Below are 18,985 nucleotides of genomic sequence, written 5' to 3' on the forward strand. Positions count from 1 at the left end.
GAGTTATAATAACAACATACCACTTTGCATTCGGGGCCAAAAAACACCAACAAAAACATCACACCTGCTCATTTGGTTTCTGCACCTGGCGGCTGTTTCAGGAGGCAGACCCGTAATCATAGAAGAAAGCACTTTGAAAGGAACATATCAAACTAGATTCGAAAATGTAATCCAGAGGCACCAATGCACATTTTTGCTTACTGACTTTTTCAGACATCCGCACGATGGATTCCTTCCAAAAACCCAACACTCTTGATGAAATAGACGAACACTGCCAAAACCGAGCTTGGGACCAGATTTGGTTATTCGTCAATATTTTCGTCCTGGTCGTAGGTGGAATGGGCAATGGCATTTTGTTTTGGTTACTTCACCGGGAGATGAAGTCAAACTCTGCTTCAAAGGTCAGTTGATTGTATTTCTGTCATTTTGCAGATTTTTTTTTTTTTTTTGCTTCTAAAATGGGATTTTACACCAAAATCTGTCTCCCAGGTCCTTGGTCTCAACCTTGTTGCGATGGACTTCATGTTCATCAGTTTTTTGCCATTCGCCTGTGCTTTTGATCCCTACATGAGTCTGACAAATGCGACAGGTGAGCATGCTTGGCCGAATCAAATTTTCATCATTTGGGGAAAGCCATTTTTGAATACACTTAATATCCAAGCCCATTTATTAGTGCAGTAAACCCACCTCGAGCTATGATATATCATATTTTTATGATATAATTATGATAGAAATGCCTTCTTTAAATATTCCGTTGTCATCTTTGAGAGCATTTATGGGCACAAAAGACACTTCAAAAGAAGACATTTTTAAAAAAACATTAAGAGAGAGCAATGAATAAGAGAAAAATATTGTACAAACATTGTAACAGTGTACCGGTGTCACGATGGAATGGAATTAAATCACGTAGACGGTCATTGCACATGTCACAAGACATAACAGCCTGATTTCCATCAAGGGGGTGCACAGTATGGGTTTGGAATAAAAAAATCACAGCAGACTTAGCAGAGATGTCAGAGGTGTCAAATCCACATCCAGAAAGTAAAAACCTTTGTCACAGTTTGGCTTTAGGCGCTTCTACTCAACGAGATCGAACTAAGCTGAGCTAGAAATGCTTCCTGACACTATGCCACCATCTGTTGGCCAACAGTGCAATTACACCCAACAAAAACAGACAACACAAATAGACCGCAAAATGGCAAGACCGTGAACCTGCGAGTGTTAACTGCTTTCCAGAAACCAAGCTTATCTACCACACTTCCATCAACGTGTCGGAAAACGTGTTTGGAATGTTCAACGTGATCGGCTGTCCCTTGCTGTTGACCTGCATGTGCATCGAGCGCTACCTGGCCGTAGTCCGACCCGTACTGTACCTGAAAGCGCGAAAGTGGGAGTACCGCGTAGCCGTGTCCAGTGTGGTGTGGCTACTAACGTTTTCCTTCTGCCTGGCTTCGGGTAAGTTCTATTTGAGTAATGGCAAATAACGGCGAGAGACTTGAACAACCTGGTCTTTGCCCCCCAACTCATCTGGCTCCGCCCCTTTTAGCAAGCCTAAGAGTTTTGTTTTCCGCAGGTATTATCAACGACCTGTCTGTCATGCTCGCGCCTGTGTGCATCGTCATCTCGTGCCTCTTCCAAGTCATGTTTGCCAGCCTCATGGGTGTGGTCCTGTCCCTTCGCCAACAAAGCCCAGCGTACACGAGCGCCAATCAGGCCGGCTCACCGCTAAAGAGACGGGCGGTGGTGAACGTGCTGACGGTGGTGGTGCCCGCCGTGATTGCCTACACGCCCGTTTGCGTCATGCTGCCTTTGCTTTTTCTGACCATTTATAATCGGCTGGCACTAAGCCGAGTGGCGTGTGTTGCTTATCAGTTCTGTCAGATGTTTCCAAGGCTCGGCGTGCTGATAGGGCCTTTCTTTTACCTCGCCAAGGCAAAGCAAATCTTTTGTCTGTCAGGGAAGACGAGCAGCGCGCAGGGAATTGTGTCATGAGCGCCTTTGGGGTTTATATTCTGGTGAGAGTTGTAAATCTGTGACGCAGAGATGACCCCCCCCCCCAAAAAAAAAAACTTTTACAGTGTATTTCTTACAATAACTGTCTCACATGAGGAAAAAAAGGGGGATTTTCCGCACTATAAGACGCACCCAAAAAGCCTCTAATTTTCTCAAAAGCCGACAGTGTATATGGATCAATATTTAGATTTCTTGGACGTAGTATTTGAAATGTTCTGTCAAGTGTTGTGACAGCTGCAGCGGTTGTGAAGGCACTACATAAATAAAGCTGTATTGTATTGTATTCCCTTTAGCGTAGCTCCATCTAGTGGATGCCTAACGCAACCGCAGCCACTATTGTAGCTTCTCTTCTATGCGCCTTATAATGCAGTGTGCCCTATACATGAACAGTTTTCAAATAGGCCATTCTCCGAAGCACCTTATAATGCGAAAAATACGGTATCGAGATTTTCAAAAATTATTTTGGCGAGAGCTGCACCAAAATATTGGCTCGCAATTGCCTTTTTTTTTTGGGGTGGGCGCAGGGAGGGGGGGGGGGGGGGGTAAAGGTGGAATATTTGATCCAGCTCTTAAAATAATTCTACTTTTAGAAAATAAAGTACATTTCAATTAAATTAATTGTTTTGTATTTTATATATATATATTTATATATCTTTTTTTAATGTATATTACGATTTTGAAATTGCAATATATATTTTAAATAAAATATTGTAATTGTATTTTAAATAAAATATTGCAATTTTAAAATCGTAATATACATTTTAAAAAAAGATATATAAATATATATATATGAAATACAAAAAAAAATATTTAATTGAAATGTACTTTATTTTCTAAAAGTAGAATTATTTTAAAATTGCATTACATACATTTTTCCTTGTTATAGATATACAAAAATAATAAATAAATAAAAATACATGAGGTGTGTGTGCTTGGCTCACTCGCGGTCTTACTGGAGACTAATTTATAATCAGCGCGGCATGTAGGAGCTTGGTTGTTGTTTTGTCCAGCAAAATACAATAACAATGAAACTCTCTTCCTACAAAAAAAAAAGTACTTTACTTCCAAGTTGTTTCTCCACGCCTTACAGCAGAAACATCGATAACAATTAGCACGTACAAACGAACAAGACACCATCTCTTCTGATGGCTGTTTTTTTTTTTAAGCGGCTTAGAAAGCCACATCGCATTGTTGATTTTACACATTCCAAAACACAAGGCAACACAATCACATTTATGTTTTTCAAGCGTGGAGGAGCCAATGATAGAACCCAAGAAGTTTGCATGAGCCGAGTAAAAGAAGAGGATTTCGTATCCCCAAAAAAAAAACTCCTCCTGTGATTCTTTTTTTTCCCCCCATCCTCCAAATGTCTCCTTTTGTCTAGTGTGCTCTGGTAGGATTTCAAGTGAATAAATGTGCACGGAACCATGTTGCATATTCTCAGTAGCAAAAAAGTTGAGATAGGCCGACGCGTGAGTTCACAAAAGGCTGTTGTGGGTACCGGGACATTCGGCAACAGACAAACAGACGGTATTAAATAAGTGGAAAGTCGCATCCAGACAATAGAGAATGTGCCTTTCAACCGGCGATCTGCACCTGGGACAAAACGCTCAGTAAACAATGTCCTACTAAATACATATTAGGCTTTCAAGTCTTTTCCCCCCGTACATCACCCATTTTTGTTTTATTTTGTTTTGTTATGGCCTCATTCGAAGTGGAAACATTCTTCTAACCGCCCAGCAAGTAACCTTCACAAAACCGCCTCGCCTTTACAGTCAGTGATATGTCATTGACATACATTCTTTTGACAGCACATTCACCATTTGGTATTTTGTCTTTTGAGACCAGCTCCGAAAGCCCTTTTCAGCTCCATTTCACACAGATTTGGATTTGATTTTGACCGCTATTACCGTACAGTTAATATCTTTGATTTAACCGGTGTACGGCGTTACAATTTTTGCTCAAGCAAAAATAAATAAAATTAATTGCTAATTTTAATTTGCATAAAGTGGACTGGGGCCAAGCCAATTAGGACCAAATATGATGTCATCAAATTCATTTCACGCCACTAATGTGGAGTAAAATTTTTTTTAAGTAAATCTTATTTGTACTATCATACAGTAAATTTGCCTGTCAATTTTTGTCAATTCCAGTCAAATGTGATATTTTTGAAAGATCGTTACATTTGTTCCGGTACAAACCCAAACAGTGAGCCGCTAGACACATTTTGAATGCGTTAGCATGTGTTGGCCCGTAGATAGCCATGACAATCAATAAAAATGTGACATTAACCCTTTCCTGCACCCTGTAACCTGATAACGTGGTAAGCTGTCCACTGTCGTAACCGCGGTGCCTCTAAGACTTAAATAACGAATATGCCACAGAGAGGTCCTAAAATATTAGCCGATTAAAATTCGATTGCATATGCACCCAAAGAAATTACTTGCTAGGTGAATTTGGATTCTAAAAATGTATGCTTCTGAAAACAAAACCAAGTTGCTCGGGTTTAGGCTCGTATCATAATCATATGATTTTGCAGGCAGAAGGGTTCTGCTGCAACCCCACATTCTTCAACCCTACCACCCCCCACCCCGACATGTTTTTTATTTTCTGAACGTCATGAAATTGGCTTTGCAGTTTAACGGGGGGAGCAGCCGTGATGGCGTCTGGGCTGTAAATTAAGGCCTGAGGCATCGGGTCCATATTTGCACAATGCATAAAGAGTCTTGAATGACTCCACCCAAAAACGAGGTGGAAAGAAAAATATATTTGGTGATGGCTATGGCGTGACAAAAAATTAAATAAAATTAAAAAGGTTCTCATCTAGCGGCACTGCAGGTCCTCAGTCGAATTTCCCCATAGTCAAGCCAGAATGGGGAGGGGGGAGGGGGAAATCTGCCTTTCAATCCAACCGGAAGACAGATTCACTCCAAGTGCCATTTCCTTAAAAAGAACTCAACAGTCGGGATGGTTTTTCGACACTACGTGTCCTTTTTTGGGGGGGTGGGGGGGGGCCTCGTGGTGGGTTGGATAGCGAGGTGAAAGTTGGGGGCTCAGAAGGGCCAGTGTAAGTCGTCCAAGTCCCCCGACTGGCCCATGTTTACGTCCGTCTCTATTAAGCTCATGATAACCGCCATGGCCGCTTCATCGCTGCTAAAGCTGCTCAGGCCCGGCACCAGCATGCTGTCCAAGTCCTGCTGGGACGGGTCGCCTGGGACACGTAAAAATACACAGCCAGATTTAAGGTTCCCTGTCTGGACAGTATGGCCACCCAATGCATGTTGTCTTTTTTTTTCTTCTTCTCATTTATGTGCATTATTCCAAAATGTATATTGCGAGAAAGAATGGAAATGTACTTCATGTCTTCCTGGAGTCCAACTGACATTTTGGCGTTGTTAATATTCATAGTATGGCAAAATTATGCTTGTTTGTTGGTGATAGTGTGACACAAAATCAATAACATATGCATTTATGTATGTATTTGATCAGTTCAGCTGAGCAACATTTTCCATTGAGTCATCAATGTTTTGTTTTATTATGCAACCACATTCTGCTTGAGAAAGTTTTTTTTTAACCCTTGTAGTCGATACGTCTTCAAATATTTTATAATTTCGAATGCATTTATTATTTATAAAATGCATTCGAAATACAAAATTATCATTTTTATTGTTTTAAAATATACATTTTGTTATACATTCTATTTGTTTAAAACATAAAAATATACAATAAAATGTGTTTAAAAAATACATTATATATACTGTATATATATATATATATATACTGTATATATATTCAATTATCACTTGCTCTATATTTTTTGTTGGATTAGTTGTTTATACATTCCTTTTTTTATCATTCTCAACTTTTTATACACTTTCAATTTTATTATCACTCATTTTAATATACTGAACATATTTAGTATTTTTTTAATCCTGTTTTTTTAACCATTTTAGATTTTGTATTTTTTGATATATGCCGTACTCGTCCATAATTTTATTTTTTTGTTAAAAACGTATTTTTATACTATTCTCTACTTTTAACGCTTCCTATTTTCTTTCACATTTTATTGATATTTTATAGGATGACATGGTACCTGTACTTTCCAAAGCGCTGGGGACTGCTTCCGTCTTCGACTCAGAGGAACTTCCTGCTTCATCCTCTTGGCTCGACAGCTGCAAAAATAAATAAATACATAAATCAAATTAAAAACAGAACCTAGAATAAGTATGACGAGCAGACGCATGGTCGTCACAAATCACTCACGCTTCTGCTTGCTTGCGGAGATTCTGGCACACTCTGGGCTGCACCAAACGGACTGGACACAGCGCTGGATGGAGATGAGTTTGCCCTGGTGACAAATATGTACGTACGCATATTTCGTGATTTTTTTTGGTTCATCCTGAAATTTTACCCAAAGGCTAATCTATCTGAGGGAAGTGTGCAAGTACCTGTAGGAATCGATGAGTTCATTGGCAATTTGTGTGCCAATGCTGCCTGCGTAGATCATTTTGCCCACGTTGCTCGTGAGGCCTGGAATAATGGGTAACAGTTTTGATTCTTCTGTGGGAGAAGAAGTAACAATTAAAAAAAATTTTGATGAATGATAAAAAGCACATTGTATCTAAAATGAGATGTCAGTTGGGCGGCACGGTGGGGAACTGTTTAGCACATCCGCCTCACAGTGCAGAGGTGCAGGGTTCAATTTTGGCTTCGGCCTTCCTGTGTGAAGTTTGCATGTTCTCCCCGTGCCTATGTGGGTTTTCTCTGGGTGCTTCGGTTTCCTCCCACATTCCCAAAACGTGCACGGCAGGTAAATGGACCACTCTAAATTGTGCCGAGTTGTTGAGTGTGACCCCGGTTAATTGTTCGTCTATGTGTGCCCTGTGATTGGCTGGCAACCAGTTCAGGGTGTCCCCACGCCTACTGCCCAAAGACACCTGGGATAGGCTCCGGCACACCCTCGTGAGGATAAGTGGACGAGAAAGTGGATGGATGGATGCATGATGTAAGTTACCCTGAGGTCCTTTGGCGCTGCCTGCTGCCTCATCATCTTTTGTGTGACTGGGCCCCCTACTGATGAAAAACAGGTACTTCAATGGCAAATTGTACCAGTGTGTAACAAAGGAAAAACATTATCTTGTTTAAAGAAAAAAGGCCTGAAAAAATGTGAAATGAATACTTACGAGACAACCCGGTTTAAAGACACAACAAACTCGACTTCTTTGGTCCACGGGTTCGTAAAACTAAACCACTGACTTTGGAGTGAAACGTAGGGACCGTATTTTGTTTTGAACTTGTAGCACTTTGTCTCCAGCTTCTCTTTGCTGCGCAGAACTGCAACCACAAAGGAGAGTGTCAAGAAATGTGCCCGGGCTGGCAAGTACCGTTGGTTATAACAGACGAAAAGTACTCCACGTGGGAAAGAAATTGTTTAATGTGGTTATTCTTGACCACTGGTCACAAATTTATCCTTTGACGCCTGCCTTTAAGGGGCGTAGCCTAGTGAGTGACGTCAGGAGATGGAGTCGATTATTCTGCGTGTGGCCATCTTGGCAATGGGAGTTGGCCCACTGTTGCACTGATGAATCAGGAAATGAGCTGAGTGCAAAAATAGACTGCCTGCTATCTGTCAAAATTGGAACTTAACCTTGCCCAGCATTTAACTTAATATGGACAAAATTGGAGTTAGCCCACTCTTATTCTCAGCGGTACAAGTATATGTAAAAGTTGGTCGATTGAATTGAAATTTTTCTCTTGCCAAAATTTCTAATATAATCCGCCATGATCAATCACCTTGCCTGTGTTTTTCTGCAAGGTGCTGCAGGTCATCCTGGTGGAAGTACTCGTAACAAGACGTGCCCAAAATTTCTTGTGGGAGATAACCAATGACAGTTGTCGCTCTGTGAAGAAAAAAAAAAAAAACATTCAATCACAATTTTTTGTGTAAGTTTTTGTGTGGGCTAGCTTACACAATCGAACTCCGATCTCAGGCTCGTGAAAATATAAAAGGCTAAATGAGTAAAGTCAGTGGGGATATGAGAAGAGAATAGAGGGAAAACTCACTGTTGCTCTACAAAAGTGAACTTGCCGTCGATGGCACAGCGAGTCACAAACTTGCTGGGCTTGACTTTGACGTCTTTGGGGGGCTGGTGGGACGCGTGGGCCTGCACGCGGCACATGGTCACCAGACAGGTGAGGCCCGTGGTGACCTTCTCGCCGTCAGTCTCTGAGTCCAGGTCGCTCCTGGGCCAGCTGCGCATGTACCCGGAGCAGTGGAGGGTACAGTATCTGCTCGAGTCTGGGGACGCACATTTTGGCAACATTATCCTTTTAAATTTAAAAGGGCTTCTGGATACTTTGTGGCTTTATAAAGTAACGAACAATAGTACAGAATAGCATAACAGTTGGTTATGGCATGTAAAAACATTTTTAAAAAAAACAAAAAGACAAAAAGTACCAATATACTGTAAATGCTTGAAAAGAAAAATATTTCTAAATGATTAAACACATACTTTAAAGCATGATGCACTTTCATACTTTAAAGCATGATGCACTTTAGATCTATAATGATGTGATTATTTTGTGTGCCACCAGAGGAACCCCGTGTACCACTTGTGGTCCTCATTTTACACTTTTAAGAATCAGTATCTTGTTGAATGAAATACAATAACCATAAAAACACGTATTTTATTTGCTGACAATGAAATTAAAGTAAAAGATACATAAAATAAAACAGATAAAATTAAAATTAAATAGATACATAAAATAAAACAGATACCGCATTCCAACATTTATCTCCCATGGTGGGTCAAACACTAAATGCCCGCTTGTTGGTTTGAAATTGTGATTATTAGTGGTCGCACTATTATTATTGTTATTATTATTTATTACCAATATTAATATTGATTGTATGTATTTGCCTATTCAAAACCAAAGTAAATATTCCATTTTTAAAAATTGATTGAAAAAAAAAGTTTTTATTACACGGGATGAAGATTGAGAACTATTCGCTGCAGTTTCAACATAAGTAAATATTCCATTTTTAAAAATTGATTGAAAAAAAAGGTTTTTATTACACGGGATGAAGATTGAGAACTATTCGCTGCAGTTTCAACATTCGCCCGCTAAGCGTCGCTGTCTCCCCTTCACCGTGGCCAATTAGAGGAAGAGTACAGTTGTCCTGTCGTTTGGTTCACCGCCTTCTATCTTGTCTCTCTTTGTGGTTATAAAATGCTATAAACGCTGACCTACTTCCTCTGTTCAATAAACCCGGCCTCCATTGTATAAAGTTAGGAAAAAGGAAACCACATTTACGTCTCCATTTATGTCTTTGGCTGCTTTCTTTACACTCATCACTCGCGTCGGCTAATTGTTTGGTTGGGACCTTTACCTTGACATGGGGAAAAGCAAACAGGATTTCTTTACCGTGGACACCGAAGGCATAATATTGATTTTGTTCTTGACTGCTCCTATTCAAACTGGTTCATTAAATGCGGCAGTGGGAAAGAGAGCAAGGTTGGATTTTATAGGGTCACTGCTCCTCCATGTTTCACAACAGCAAATTCATTTTGTCTACAATACGTTGCAACTTGCAGTCTCTGTGATCATCTGATTTCACACAAAGACAGGGGCCTTTTTCTTCTGATAAAAAAATAAAATAAAATCACTCCACATTTCCGACAATAATTTCACATTCATCATAATTATCTCCCTTTAGAAATTCAATATGAGCCCATTTGCAGCATTAATGAGTCAATTAGTGTCCATTATACAACCATTTCATAAATGCCGATCACATATGCTGTGCAGGAACCTTGGACATGAAAAGAATTCATTACTAAGGGAACAAAATGTATGCTCAAAGGCTTTTTTCACTCCATTCTGGGGAGGGAAAAAAAGGTGTACTTAATGTTTGATTTTTTGTTTGTATGCCAAAATATGTCCCGAAGTGAACCCAGTGCGTGTTGAAAAAATATAACTGACATCATGGGCCCAAACTTTTCATTTCATTTTCATTTTGTTAAATTGGCTTTATATCATTCAGACAGTTTTGTACAATATTGTGTCAAATGTTGCCCATTAGGCATCCATTGCAGGCTGGTCATGGGAGAGGGAGAGGGGAGGGTTCTCCCATCTGCGGCCCCTTCTCAAGGTTTCTCATTTTCCCCCTGAAGGGATTTTTGGAGTTTTTCCTTGCCCTGCGGGGGTGGTTTAGGTCAGGGGATGTCATTAATATTTGTCAACTGTGGGCATGTGAAGCCTGTTTGCGATTCAAGGCTATGCAAAGAAATGACTTGATGGTCTATTAATCGACTTTTTTAATTATAGATGACTTCAAAAATATTTGCACATGTTTAACTTTAAATCCAATTTAGAAAACTTTTGATGGCAACAAAGATGACTTTTTTCTTTTTTTTGATGGTACAGCGCAGCAATTTAAGTACCTCCCCAAAAAGCTCTGAATAATTCCATCTGTCTATGCATATATTATCTGCGTTGACCCACCTTTCTTGGAAGCGTTGGGCAGTGTGCGCTTGTCCTTGTACTTTCCCTCCCCCCGGTTGTGCTTCATACGGCAGAAGAAGGAGCGTCTGGCTCCCGTGGACAAGTGAGACGCCGTGACGGGGGCGTCCGCGTGGACAGGGGCGCCAGCTATACACCCCGCCCGAAAAAAAAAAAAGAGAAAAGAAACACACGCCAAGTTCTATTTAGTGACTCCCACAGTGGACTTGACTCGTCATCATGGCAACAGACTCACTGGCAGCGTCGATGAGGCGCTGGTGCGGGTTGAGCTCGGACGACGACAGCTGCTCCTTCACCTTGCTAATGTCTTTGGGGTGGATGAAGTCGAACAGACTTTGGCCCGTCAGCTCCACCTACCGCCACCCCAAAAAAAAAATAATTAAATACCTACTTTTTTTTTTTTTTAATCATTATTGCTGTTTGGATTGAACAAAAAAATCATTGCTGCTGTTTGGATTGAAGAAAAAATAAATTTTTAAAAAGGGATTGCATCATCTGGAATGCAGAGTCAACATATGTCATATGAACCCCATTCTTGAATTAAATTGATTCTTTTTGTTTTTTTATATACATAAGAATATCCACCTTTTCAGGGACAGCGTTACTAGAGTGGACAGCTTATCATGCTATCAGGTTATCATATTTTGTGCATTAAATGGTTCAAATAAATATTCAATGTCATATTCCTACAGTCTAAGGATTTTGACGTGATACTTTGTTGCACTACACTTGGCAGGAAAAAAAAACTAACCAAAAAAAAAACATCAGCCCTAATGGATGCCTCAGGTGGTTGCTTCATCCACCCGAGTTGGCAAAACATGCACACACCCTGCTAAAGCTGAGGATCTTGGAGACGGATTCCGAGATAAACAAAATTTTCGCTCGGTCACAACTCACAACTAACAGGAAACCGTCCGCAACCTGCAATGGGCACACAGACGTAAAAAAAAAAAGAAAAAAAAAAGAGAAAAATCGGGATTAGTGGATTAAAAAAAAATGTTTTTTTAATAATGAAAAAAGACAGTCGCTGAATTGCGGCACCCACCCTGAGCAAAAGGTGCCTGAGGTCATCATGAGGAACGATGGAAGGCTTACAGGCGGCATTAGCGAAGGTGCTGCCTGACCCTACTGGAAAGAAATGAAGAATCAATCCAAAGCGCCGGAAAACATTTTGCGACGTAGCGTGGCGTTACCTTTAAGGGCTTTTAGATGCTGTACGGCCTTCCGCAGCACAGTGAGTTTGTCCAGTTTCCGTGGCATGGGCTGACAGGCGGGGATCATGGTGGCTAACTCGTCGATGAGGTTGTTCATTTTGTCTCGCCGCCGCTTTTCAATCTGCCGGTGAGGTTGCCTGCGATCCATACACAGGACATACTGAGCTTTTTTGCCTTTCATATTAACTCATTCAGTACCAGCCAATTCTGGACCAAGTCTGAAAAGACGTTTAAAAACGTCTTTGGGAGTGACTGAGTTAAAAGACATGTTTTGTTTTTGTTGCTCGTTTAATGCGCAAGTGCACCCTTTGGTGGCATCACAGTGCCAAAGAGTCGAAGTGATCTGAGGAGCTTCATTGAGACCAAATGTCCGATGTCTGCATCTTGTAGCGGCTCTTGAATGACTTATGGTTCACCGAGTTTACGTTTTGTGGCGTAGTTATTTGCTGGCTTGCCCTGACAACCACTCAATATACGTTTTCCATAAAAAAGGGGGTGAACCTACAAAAACTGAAATACTGGGGGGGAAAAAACTAAAAAACTGTGAATATGCGAATCTCACCGATCAGCAGACATCTCTTAGTTGCACTTACACTGCTGCTTATATTGCAACTCGTGCCGGCCTTATATCTTTTTTTTTTTTGTGTAAAGTATTTGGAACGACATGCAGGAAAAACATTGAACCTCAATAATATCAAAATTTTGAGTGAATTTTTGTGGGGGGGGGGAAATGTATAGAATGAGTCTGGCACTCAATGTTGGTTGGTTTTGTGCCATCCTTGAAAAGGAATTTTTGTTTTTTAGCAAGAGAGCTCCTTGCACATGGTGAAAAAAAAACGTATTTCATCGATTGGTTAGGAGAATGGGATGTTTTATCCAGGCATTGGAAAATATACTATCAAAGATTAATTCATAGCTCATATTTTTTTTCATATTTAATAGAGCATTTTTGTCATACATCTGGTAAGGAAGCGTGTGGCCCGCCCCCAAGTTTGCCATCCCAGAAATGTCATTTTGAAAAGGGAATTTGAAGTGAAAAATACCGGAAGCATTTCATTTTGGCTTGCTGATCATCTTCTGATCTGTAAAACAGAACAAAAAAATTAAACAAAATTAGTTGTGAATTACAGTGCGAGTTTTTGAGTTCTTTAAAAAATAAAATAAAATGAGAAATTAATAAAAATTGGAATAATTGACCCCAACATTGCCCTATAATTACGGAATGACCCACAAATAGATCCGAGCGTACCTGCTGAGGTCTCCATCCATTTGGAAGTCAAGACCTTGGCTGTTAGATCAACAAAAGTACATTTTCAGTCCACTGACCCGTCTCATGAATGATTGACAGTTGTGTGTGTGTGTGTGTGTGATTGCGCCGGTTGTCTTACTGCACAAGGGTGTCCAACGTGTCCTCCACATCACCTTTGCGCTTCCTCGGCAGCTCGGCGGCAGGCAGCAACACGCTCGCTTGGCTCAGCCCATCCTCCTCCGCGTCGCCACCTAGCCAACGCGGACACACACACGCACAAATACACACGGCAACTTTGAAATCGGTGGGGGCAGCCTCCCGCGTCTATTAATAACGCACAGCGGTTTTGGTGGTGTAGATGAAAGCAGCAAAACACACCAAAAAAAAATAAATTATAAGCTACAGAGAAGCACCAATCCCAATAAATGTAATTGCTAATTGCGATGTTCCTCTTAATGTAAATTATATAAACGCGTAAAATCATAAAATACATTTGAAGTCATCAAACACAAACACAGATGTTTCACTCATTAAAAAAAAAAGTGTATTTCATATTTTTGCAAACCACTGTAACATCATGCACGTTTCAAGAGACACTGGACTTAAATACAGCAGCATAAAAAAAATTTTAATTCACTCCCAAAGACGTTTTTAAACGTCTTTTCAGAGTTGGTCCAGAATTGGCTGGTACTGAATGAGTTAAAAAGAAAATATAAAGGATTCAATTAAAATTGATTACAAACACAAGCCTTGAATAAAAATTGTTCCAAGGTGGCATTATTTATTATTATTTTTTTTTATGTTCGCTCAGCACTTTTGTGTGGCAAAAATCTTTTGCTGTTTTCCCATAGTGGTCAAAAGTTGATCCACTTTTGACTTGTGCATCCCAAAAATAATTTTCCAAATTTTTTTTTCAACCCTGCCCACACCTTTCTCAAACACACACAAATCCCAAAACAACATCTTGTATTTAAGTTGGGGGGGGGGGGGGGGGTAAAATTTTTTATTGACATTGATGGCAACAAGCATTCCGTTAACGTGACTTCTTTGTTGTGAAATGCGGCAAAGCCAATTTTCACAACAGCAAAACTTCCCGACGTGTCGTTGAAATCCCAACTCGAGATGTTTTATCAGAGTTTGTAACCTTGTCACGTGCAAACTTGTGGCATAAAGGTAATTTGGATTTGGGCTATCATTTTACCTAAAGCTTATATCACGCTGTGACACTGACCTACTTCCTTCGGCCCAACTCGCTTTTTCGGCGAAGAAATCTCGATGGGAGTGATGGAAATGTTGACCTTGACCGACCCATATTCACTTTTTTTTCGGGGGGGTTTATTCCACTGACAACACCAAGGTTGGCTTCGACATATCTAGCACAGATTATGTTCACTTTTCGTCACGACTATTGACATGATTCTCATTAATCCTTTCTTAGTGGGTCATCCGTGACGCAAAGAGAGGAATGTGGGAGATCGCTTGGCTCGCTCCGTTCAGCCCACGACGCTGTCGCACGCTCACACTGTTGCATCCTTTTTTTTCTTTTTTCCCTCCACCGGGTCCTGCGTCATCATTTCCCGAGAACGGGAGGCAAGCCAGGCGCAAACGTGCCATCGGGACCAGTTGTCATGTTGTGAGTCAGGCTGTGACTGCAACATGAGAGGGGAGAAAACACCACGTGTGCCAGTGGGATGATTTTACATGCACTGAAATGCAACAGATTTTTTTTTTTTCAGATTTTCAAATGAAACACACAAGTGAAACTTTGGTCACTATGTGAGTAAAACGCTCTCATGTACAGACTGTGAAAAAACGACTTTTGATAATAAATGATTGACATTTATGGCAACAATGTTAGTCAACACGCAACTTTATATTTTTACGTTGGGGTCAATTATAATTAAAAACAAAAAACAAAAGGACAATTAATGCCGTTGAAACCTCTTTTGGACGTTCAAATTTGTCAATCAGAAAAATGGTGCCCTGGGCTTGTGTTGGGGAAACACGATGCGAGATTTTATCAAAGACATGAATAAAAACATTCTTTTTTGTGCTGTTTTACTTTCACGATTCCCCCCGGGACCTTTTGAAGACCAACAGGTACATGTTTCTGATGGAACTTGTGCAAATGTGGCGGTCACGCAGACAGTTCTCAGGACTGCCGTAAGCTCCTTCTTGAACACTTGTCTTATTGTACTGTCAAAAACAGAAACAACCACTGCATTCAAGGATGACAACTACCGGGTAATCGATTTTTTTTTGGACATTATCATCGTGCTTCCTAGCATTTCAATTCCAACATGTTATGACTGCCCAATGTTCTCAGCTGGTATTAACTTCCAGGAAGTGCGTGCGTACGTGCGTGCGTCCTTTGACGAGAGGCAGCCTTCAGCCGTGACACACGCACACCAAGTGCAGTATGTTCTAGGTTATTTCTGGACAACGCAACCACCAGCAAAGCCTTCCTACATGTGAAAAATGTCACGCAAAAAAGATCACATCGGCTCAATAGTCTGTGGCTGGGTAAAAAGTGCACTCAAATCCCTTTTGGAACGCATTAAAAAAAAAAAAAAAAAAAAAAAAAAAAAAAAACACCAGGCTGGAAAAAAATACAATGCCAAAATATTTTAAAGGTTATTCTCTTTTCGCATTAATATTTGTTTTTATATTTAACATTACTCCACTAATAAGGTTGCATTAAACCTGGTCTTGTTACTAAAAAATGAGAGTTTTTATATATTATTATTCATAGTAGCCATTTTTTAAAATATATTGGCTATTGTGGCAGTGGTTTAAAAAAACAGTAAGATGAGAACTTTTGATTCAGTTTTTTTTTTTGGGGGGGGGCGGGTACTTATTTTAACTGTAAAATGTTATAATTTTGTTTTTTTTTGGTTACAGCTTAATTTTATGTGAAGCACTTTTGTCTATGTGGGGGGAAAAAAACCTCAACACTTAGGCCAACACTTTCATTCTATTATTTCTTAATATATTTTACTGCCACATTTATGCAACATAAAGATGGATAATTATCATTAAATTATTCTGACAACTCTTGATAAATTTTTTTTACACACACTTTGTTTTGGAGTTCATTAGAAAGCAAGGGTGTGGATTATTGAGTGCCTCATTATCAAAAATGCACTAATGACACGTAAATAGAATTATGTGCTGCGCCCACAAATTATAAAAATTTATTTGAGTTGGTTTTCGTGACGTTTTAAAAACTTTCTTGAGATTGTCGCCCTCTGTTGGCGGAAATGAAGAAATGCGGTTCCACTGATCTACTGACCCACTTTTCCTCGTGCCCGCACGTGACCAACTTAAGCCCCTCGTGGTCTTAAATCAAGGTATAAAAACAAAAAGTACAAAAAACAAAAGAATCAAACGATTCGTCAGTGGCAGTTTTATCATATCGCGACATCGAGAAAGGACGTCATGTCGTCTTGGTTACACTCACGTGCCGACGTGAGGTATGTCGGACAAGCAAGACCCCCGCTCCCCCCCTCGTTCCCTCCCAACAGGATGTTGCGTTCTGTGACTACTGGGAAGTCTGAAAACTCCAATTTACAGCTTCCAAAGAATACATCGTTGTAGTTTAAAATGGGAAAGCGCACAGAATCTTTTTTTAAAAATTATATATTTTCCATCAAAAGTACGAAAAGCGACACCTTTATATTGCTATGTTTTATATTCTATTTTTTTTTCATTTTACGAAATAGCTTCACATGGTTGGTTTCTATCACATATATGCACAAGTGTGATTTAATGTGTTAAATTTGTCTCTATGACGTTGCTGGTAGTGGGTGAACCTGGAGATTGCGTTCCAAAGCACTTTTCCGTGGGGGGAATTTCAGACGTCCGAGTGTTCAGGAACGCGACACGGAGACAACCTTGGAGTATGAAATAATGAATGGGCAGATATACCCTTTTTTTCCTTTTTTTTTTAACCGCGGTAAATTATACGAAAGGCTTCCAAATGAAATTAACACCTTAAATTTTTAACATCTATTTAAATGTTTTTTACTCATGACGTTGAACACCACTAAAAGTTTCCCGCTCCCCCAAATAACCGTCAAATGTATCCGAATTAACTTCTTAAATGTTGACACTTTGTCAGTAAAATCTATGCCAGCGTGTTTAAAATGACTTATAAATGATAAATGAATTAGCTAATACTGAATATGTTTGGAGATGTAGGGGTACCACTTACCTGCCAGGTGGTCCGCGGTCCCCCCGGAGCCTCCGTCCGACATGGCCGAGCGAGAGGAGCCGATGTCCGGGTGAAGGCTTTACGGTGCACCGCGGCGCATGTGGAGGAGCCGAGCGAGAGAGGAGGGAGCCGCGAAAAGCCGGCGACTTGTATAATTGACTTCATTTTTGTCTTCCCCTCCCACCCTTTCTTGCGTGTGTGCGTTTTTTTTAACAAAGGAGGCGGAGTGGCGTACGAGGTCGAGAGGGCCAGAAACGTGAGGGACGGGACAGCCGTGTTTTTTTTTTTCATTTCCGCCTTCATTCATCCCGAGCTTGACGACGTCACAGCGAAGTCATTCATTTCATACTCTAACACGATTTCACATACGAACGCCTTTGAAATTATTTAATAATGTTATATTATTCCACAAGTGAACGTTTTATATTTTTATGTGACGTACCTTAATTTTTTTAATGTGACGTGCCTTATATGCACCAAAAGCGCCACATTGTCACGTGTTTCTTTCTTTATTTTTCCCCATACGGTAAATTTCTGTCATGATAAGGATCATACTTGATGTATTTAAGTTTATTGGAGTTATCCAAATTAATTTGAGTAACCTGATACAACGGACGTGTGTTTATGGCCTCGGGCGCTTCGTCGAAAGCAGCCTAGTTTAAGAAGGACGTCTCACTCTGCTCTTTCTCCATTTGAAGCCTTGATTTACGATCTTAATTGTTTCTGTGACCACGTTTGTCACGAAAAACACTCGGGTGTCAAATATCTTTGGCCATTGTCTGTCTATGAAAGCTGGTAGTATCAATATATTTTGCGTGTTGCGCTTGCATCGAAAGGGATGGAGATGTATCCCACCCCAAATTTTCAAAATCATTTTGAATGTGTTTTTTTTACATGAAAAAAAGTCATCTAAAACATTGTACTTTCGAAAAAACACAGTAAAAATAGTATTTAATACAATATCGTGAAATTTGTGCATGATAATTTAACTCACATTGGGCTGCTAATTCCGGTGTGCACACGTTGGCTGCCAGAGGGTAGTATACTGTAATACATCCACATAGAGTAGATTTGACACCGCAAAGACCATTTAAAATATTATTTGCTTTTTGGGGCGGCCCGGTGCTCCAGTGGTTAGCGCGTCGACCTCACAGTGCAGAGGTACCGGGTTCAATTCCAGCTCCGGCCTCCCTGTGTGGAGTTTGCATGTTCTCCTGCGTGGGTTTTCTCTGGGTACTCCGGTTTCCTCCCATATTCCAAAAACGTGCATGGCAGGCTGATTGACACACTAAATTGGCCCTAGGTGTGAGTGTGAGCCATGTGAGGCTAAGCGGATCGGAAAATGGATGGATGGATGATCTATAAGATCAATGCTGGTTGCGTTATCCTGATATTTTTGTATTGCGCATTAGCATTAAGATAACAGAATAGCTCTCTCCTTCCTTCAATCCTTCCTCCGTCCCTCCAATTTTATCTTGTATCCTCCAAGTTGCCTTCCTTCTTTATTGCTTCCTCCCTCTTTTCCTGGCTTCCGCCTTGCTTTCTTCCATCTTCATTTCATTCCTTGCGTACCACCCTGTTGTCCTTGCTTCCATCTTTCCTTCTCTCTATCCTAATACCATCATTTTTTTCAGTACTTCCTTCGACCTTTCCTTTTATATATCCTTGTTTTCCTCTGTCTGTACATCTTTTTCCTTCCTTGCTTCCATATTTCTATCACATCAGCATGTTAATTACGATTTTTTTTAAATAGTGAGGGTGGGATTGTGGTCT

General features: G+C 40.3%; 2 protein-coding genes across 8 annotated transcripts; one reads left to right on the forward strand and one right to left on the reverse strand.

Moving 5' to 3' along the window:
• The first annotated feature begins 1,289 nt into the window (after positions 1 to 1,289).
• On the forward strand, positions 1,290 to 1,992 carry LOC147185993 (uncharacterized). The gene is made up of 2 exons (XM_086103868.1): positions 1,290 to 1,455; positions 1,574 to 1,992. The coding sequence occupies exons 1-2, from the start codon at positions 1,290 to 1,292 to the stop codon at positions 1,990 to 1,992; spliced, it is 585 nt and encodes a 194-aa protein (XP_085959994.1).
• Positions 1,993 to 3,049: 1,057 nt separating this feature from the next.
• LOC147185994 (basic helix-loop-helix ARNT-like protein 2) lies at positions 3,050 to 17,472 on the reverse strand. Of its 7 annotated transcripts, none has more exons than XM_086103282.1 (17): positions 17,213 to 17,472; positions 13,139 to 13,250; positions 13,000 to 13,038; positions 12,794 to 12,832; positions 11,730 to 11,887; positions 11,582 to 11,664; positions 11,365 to 11,457; positions 10,772 to 10,889; positions 10,519 to 10,665; positions 8,077 to 8,311; positions 7,807 to 7,913; positions 7,197 to 7,347; positions 7,028 to 7,086; positions 6,462 to 6,570; positions 6,277 to 6,361; positions 6,107 to 6,185; positions 3,050 to 5,224 (listed from the first exon to the last, which is right to left on the reverse strand). In XM_086103282.1, exons 1-17 carry the CDS (start codon positions 17,253 to 17,255, stop codon positions 5,067 to 5,069), a joined length of 1,815 nt encoding a protein of 604 aa, XP_085959408.1. In that variant the 5' UTR covers positions 17,256 to 17,472; the 3' UTR covers positions 3,050 to 5,066. The 7 variants fall into 7 exon arrangements, with proteins under 7 accessions (XP_085959408.1, XP_085959407.1, XP_085959413.1 ...); XM_086103281.1 differs by having other exon boundaries at positions 6,462 to 6,573; XM_086103287.1 differs by having other exon boundaries at positions 6,462 to 6,573; positions 11,434 to 11,457; positions 11,582 to 11,661; positions 17,213 to 17,411.
• Positions 17,473 to 18,985: the final 1,513 nt, after the last annotated feature.

This window comes from Hippocampus guttulatus, chromosome 22 (genome assembly GCF_054856545.1).
Source record: "Hippocampus guttulatus isolate MCC_2025c chromosome 22, RoL_Hgut_1.0, whole genome shotgun sequence".
Classification (NCBI taxonomy): Eukaryota; Metazoa; Chordata; class Actinopteri; order Syngnathiformes; family Syngnathidae; genus Hippocampus; species Hippocampus guttulatus.